This window comes from Carassius carassius, chromosome 10, assembly GCF_963082965.1.
Source record: "Carassius carassius chromosome 10, fCarCar2.1, whole genome shotgun sequence".
NCBI classification, from domain to species: domain Eukaryota; kingdom Metazoa; phylum Chordata; class Actinopteri; order Cypriniformes; family Cyprinidae; genus Carassius; species Carassius carassius.
The window spans coordinates 19,544,386-19,550,385 of NC_081764.1; the positions used below are offsets into that span (position 1 = coordinate 19,544,386).

A 6,000-nucleotide genomic window follows, 5' to 3' on the forward strand; every position below is an offset into this window, starting at 1 on the left:
CAAAAGTAATAACAGTAATGTGAAAATTACTATTAAAATATGATTTAACTATTAATTAACTGTTAAAATAATCATTTCTATTTGAATATATTCACAAACATAATTTACTCCTTTGATGATAATGCTGAATTTTCAGCAGCTATTACTCTATTCTTCAGTGTCACATGATCTTTCCAGAATCATTGTATGGTGAATTTGTGCTCAAGTAAAATACCTTATTATTATCAGTTAAAAACGTAATACTTTTGAACAAAAAAAGGAGAAAAAAAGAACAGCATTTATTTGAATTAGAAATTAATCGTTTGTAACAATGTAATTGTATTTAATGGTCACTCTTTAGGTTCCACAATAAAAGCAGATTGTAGAGTTAGAAAGACATGGGGAGGAATTAATAATGATTGAATTTTCAACCAGGACTGAAAAATCCCACAGAAAATTAATTAATTTTAATTAAAATTAAAAAAAATTTTTTACCTATTATTTGATTTGTTTTCCTTATGTTCTATCATATGGTCTGTCTGGTTATGAGTTTAGTGCCTCTGCAGTGGCATGTTGCTCTCATCTATTTGTTGTCTCAGAGCCGAATGTTTAAGTATATAAAGTGGGTTCTGATGAAAAGCAAAACTGAAATCAGCTCTTAAAACATGAAATGAACATGAAGAAACTAAAAAATACTTGAAACTGATTACACCGAAATCTCTTGTGATGTAGAGAGCTCTACAATTTAACATAAAAGCCATCCAATTATATAATCAGTTTTTTATCTGAGCATTTATGTTGCTAGGTTCATTTATTTCAAATTTATTTCAGTTAATCTATTCAGTTGAAGTATTTCACATAAATGGACAACATGCTGTGTTTTTGTATGCAAAGGGCAAAAAAGCACTCTTATAGATCAAAATGCACCAAAGAATAACTTCTGGTGGGCAAATGTTGAATAAAAACGTTATTTTTGACACTAGTGGGAAATAATACAGAACAAAATGTTCTCTGCAGAATCTACACTTGCAAGTCAAGGCGTTAGACATTTCAATCACCATTCCATATTCAAGATTATTCTTGCCAATTTAAAAATCCATTTGAGGAACAAATGGAGCTGGTCTCCCACCTACTTTCGTCTTTGTCTCAAACATACCACAAAGGTCACTCTGAATTCAGTTTCTCTGTATACTGCCTTTTTTTGACAAGTACCACTTGATAAATCTTGCCCATGAACCCCTGAGAGTTGCCTCATTATGATTGGCTCTACAAATTATTATCGATCCTCTAACAGTGTCATGTCATTACTGAGGAAACACTTCTACCAGGACTTCACTTATGGGAAAAAAAAGGCTTTTAACTTGCAGTGAATGTGAGATATGACTGTCCAGCAGGAATTCAATTATTAATTTTTCTGTTCTAAATATTTGAAAGATATAAATAACATTTTATTGATTTTGTTGTCCTTTCCTCTCTGCATGTTCACTGGAATTTAGTTTGTCGCAGCAGTGGATTCCAGAGATATAGATGTTTTACCGCAACACATTGAGACAAAACAGGTTCAGATAATGACATGGTTTAGTCGACCATGGAGAAACCTGCATTTCAACAAACCCAAAAGAATGTTATTCATAATCTTACATAGGGAGTAGCTGTCTAACTACACTGACTGACTACGTTTTCTGTGACGTGCATCACACATGATTAATAGACTATGTTTAAAGCAAATGTTTTTATTTCCCCTTGCAGCTGGAACCAGACGATGCATGGAAGTGTCCTCACTGTAAGCAGATGCAGCAGGGGATGGTGAAGATGAGCTTATGGACCCTGCCTGACATCCTCATCCTGCACCTCAAGCGGTTTCGGCAGGTGGGCAAACGGCGAAATAAGCTCTCCACTCTCATTCGCTTTCCTATAAGTGGCCTGGATATGACTCCCCATGTGGTGAAACGCAGTCAGAGCATGAAGAATCTGGCCCCGTGGCCTTCAACTTGGAAACATGGAGATACTGACTTCCTTTACGACCTGTATGCAGTCTGCAACCACCACGGAGGCATGCATGGAGGCCATTACACAGGTGAGCGTAAGAAGCAGGAGGTTGTTTGTCCATCTTAAAAGCATTTTTCTATTTTCTATTTTTTTCTATTTACATAATTTTCTAATTTTCTAGTTTATTTGTTGAGTAAATGTCCAGTAGTTTAAATATGTGCATTATAGGTGAATTTGTATGTATTGTGTTTAATATTCTGTGGTGAACATTATATTTTAAACATATTTTTTCTATTCTTTTTTTAATAGAAATGAATGCCTTTATTCAGCAAGGATGTGTCAAATTGATAAAATTGATAGTAATGATGTATATTGTTAGAAAAGATTTCTATTTGTTTTAAAGATTTTTACATACATTACATACACCACTCTAGCAGATTACAGCATATGTCTTTGTAAAACAGCCTACTGTAGGAACTCAGTGGATGGCCAGTGGTACAGTTATGATGACAGCAGTGTAGAGATTGTGCCAGAAGAGGAACTGTGCACACGGGGGGCGTATATCCTGTTCTATCAGAGAAGAAATGTCATCCCGCCCTGGTCCGCCAACAGCTCGGTCAGAGGTGAGTAAATGAGCCTTGTGGCCACATTCCAGATGGAGGCTCACTGACCTTTTTCGCAGAGGATCAACATAGAAAGCAGCTGAAACAGTTTTTTCCTTATATGTACAGGAGAGATAATGTTCCAGTAACGGAACAGGTCATTTTATCTTAGAAGCTCAATGGACAGTATTTGCAGTATGTTTATTGCCCTAAAAATTAATTTCCACTTGTCGCTTCCCTATCATTCTTTATAAATATTATTTTAAAAATACTTATGCAGTAATCATGAATGCTAAACTGTAAAAAGTGAATGAGCTTGAGTTCATTTTATCAGATGCCTCTGCATATACAATGCAAAATGAAGGGTCAGTGAGAGAGCACGGGATGCTTTTACGCCTAGGAGAAACATGGATCAGCCACTGTCTTTATTGTCTCATTGTGCAGGTTCCACCAGCTCCTCCATGTCAGATCACTGGCTCATCCGTTTGAATGGTGATAGCAAAAGAGGAAGTATGGTTTCACGGTTTTCCACAACATGCCCTTCTTCCATCCCAGACTCCCCAGAGTCTCCCGTCTTTCAAAATGAACCCTCAATGGAAGAGAGAGGTGAGTTAAGCCAGCAAGTTTGTTGTAAATAAGAAATGTATATACAAAAAGGATGCACCTTGACAGAGATTTCATCATAGTTCTTCACTTGTTTTGCTGTGGGAAAGTCTTTCCACTATGTGGTAAATATTGTATTAAATGTCAGTGTCTTTAGGTGGGTTCGAAAGCAGACCTTTCGTGCGAGGAATCCAAGGGCGTAGCGTAAGCATGAAAAGTCCCACCAAGACCAGGGTGCTCCCACTGCGATGGTCCTTTGGAAACAAAGACCGCCACAAAGCTGCCCAGCAAGCTCCTGGCCAGGCTCCTGCAGAGCTGGTGGAGTATCTAGAATCTGGCAGAAGGCCAAGATGCACCAAAGACCCCATTGTTGCCCTAATGACTCGGCCTTCAGATAAAGAAAGTGGTAAAGATAACGATACAAAAAAACCCACAGCCAAATATTCAAGCCACAGCAGCCCCGGACCTCTAGAGCATCTCAAAATACTGCAGGGTCAAGAAATAAGTAGCTCAGAGAAAGCAATGGGCCAACAACCAAGCAGCAGCAGTAGAGCAAGAGAAGATGGAAGTTTGACCAGACGGAGCAGCAGAAAATCGAAACAGGAGCGATCGCAGTCCAGAAACAGCTCCGGCACAGGGATCCAATCCAATTCCATGGGTCCAAGAGGGTGGGAAACAACAAAGAGGGATGATCCAAGCAAGGAGCAAGACCAACTAGAGGAGAAACAGAGAAAGGGCCAGGAGTCAAAACGTTCTGATAGTGTCTTTGCATTCCTTAAAGGCGGTTTCATGAAGAAAGACTCGCTTCGGAGGTCTCGAGACAGTGAATCTGTGAAAAGGGGTGATGCAGAGGTGAAGAGTCCATCTGGAGATTCTCTCTCCAATGGCACACACAATAGAACTTCAGAAGCTCAAGCTAAAGGCACAAACCAAGTTCGTAGCAGACTCGGTGGCGAATTTGCTAATGGCAAGTTGAGTCATGGGTCATCAGACATGAAACGCTCACAAAGTTCTTCCAATATTCAAACCAAGGCTGATCTAAGTTTAAGAAGAACAGCATCTTTACACAGGAATGGCACATTGGCGGCCAAGCCGCAGAGTGTTCCTATGGACAGGGGCTCTCAGACCACCCTGCAACGCACACGCTACAGCACAAACTCACTGGGCAGAAAGAAGGCAGTACCTGAATCAAGCTTCTGAGACTTACTTCACTACACCCAAATATCACAACAGCGTAGCAAATATCTAAAAGCCCACGTAAGACCTATGGTAAGAAAGATAGGTTTGAAATGATGGCAGCACAATATGAAGTTGAACATACATTTGGAACTAGTGGATGATATTTTTGTTTGCTTTTTTCTGCTAATATGAAGTGCCTGTGAACCAGAGCTATTTTTTTAATTGTCAGTTTGTGTTTTGGCACTGGAAGTACATTATACGCTGGCCTCTGCACCATCATTTTGAATTGAAAAATGATTTGCCTTGGATTTGATCTTTATGTGTCACTAAATCGATTTATCACCTCTAATACATGAAGGGAATAGTTATATATAACTTTTTTTTTTTTTTTTTTAGTTCTTTTATGATTCTGCCGATTGTACTGACTGGCTGCTAACCTCCCATGGGTTTTCATGACATTTAACAAAGATGTCAGTTCTTGCACTTTCAGTGAATTTATTGCACCACTGTCTGACTTAAACGTGTTCTCAGACCAAAACATAGAGCTTATTCATTTTTCCTTGTTTTGCAGTATGCATTAAATAGATATTTACAAATCTGAATTATAAAATTACTTTTAAAAAGTATGAAATCATACTGAATTTAAATGTGTGCTTTAGGTGAGATATATTTCAATGGATGGCATGTTGACAACACAATGTATTAGAACAGCTAAGTAAAACAGGGTCACTTATGAAAAGCACAATCACAATAACCTCACTTTATCGCCACTGGTTTAATCTACTGTATAACCTAACCACCTAAACCTAGTTTGAATGCAGTAACAAGAGCCTGTTTAACTTAAACGATAGTACACCAAAAATTAAAGCTGTTTATTCACCATCATGTTGTTCCAGACATGTCTGACTTTTTTTTTTATACAATAGACCACAAAAGGACATGTTAAGCAGGATGCTCATGCTGCTCTTTCCTATTCAAAGAAAGTGATTGCTAACCAGCATGCTCTAAAATGACACCATTAACCCCTACTGTGTCTTGTTTGAGCCATACATTTTACTAGGGCCTCTATATGATAAACAAATCAAAAAGTTACTAAAATTCTGTTCTACATGTTTAACACAATCTTCCACATGTCTTCTGCCCTCTGATTGATGATATATGCTTTTTATAAAAAAAATTGTGGTACATGTCTTTTTGCTGTGAAACCTTGATTATTGTAAATGTAAGTAAATGTAAGAATAACTCTTGTAGGAATATAAATATATTAAGATTTACTGGACTGAAGAATGTAAACAAACACAAAATTATTAGTGGATAATGATTGACTTACATTTCCTTTTTCCTTACACAAAGATATCATATGGCTTCAGAACACTTGAAATTTATCAGACATGCAATATGGACTACTTTTAGTGTGCCGCTTGATATATTTTGAGTTTGACACCAACTAGTCATTATTGACTTTTATTGTATGAACAAGAAGAGCAGTGTGAATATTCTGCTGAACATTGCCTTAGGGGTTCCAAAAAAAAAAGAAAAAAAAGAAAGGTTTGAAACAACAATTATTTTATTAATTTTGGGGAAAATATTCCTTTAATCTAGCTCATCTGAAAATGTTTGACATGTTTAAATAACGTGGAGATCTAGC

General features: G+C 37.3%; 1 protein-coding gene across 2 annotated transcripts in view; it reads left to right on the forward strand.

Moving 5' to 3' along the window:
• The window catches only part of LOC132151938 (ubiquitin carboxyl-terminal hydrolase 43-like), a 90,052-nt gene extending 84,539 nt beyond the window's left edge, over positions 1 to 5,513 (forward strand). Inside the window, exons 12-15 of one of the 2 annotated variants that reach the window (XM_059560494.1) lie at positions 1,729 to 2,056; positions 2,433 to 2,591; positions 3,015 to 3,176; positions 3,322 to 5,513. In XM_059560494.1, coding sequence (XP_059416477.1) covers positions 1,729 to 2,056; positions 2,433 to 2,591; positions 3,015 to 3,176; positions 3,322 to 4,373 — 1,701 coding nt within the window. In that variant the 3' untranslated portion in view covers positions 4,374 to 5,513. The remainder of the gene's footprint in view (positions 1 to 1,728; positions 2,057 to 2,432; positions 2,592 to 3,014; positions 3,177 to 3,321) is intronic. The other variant, XM_059560495.1, reaches the window with a different exon arrangement.
• Positions 5,514 to 6,000: the final 487 nt, after the last annotated feature.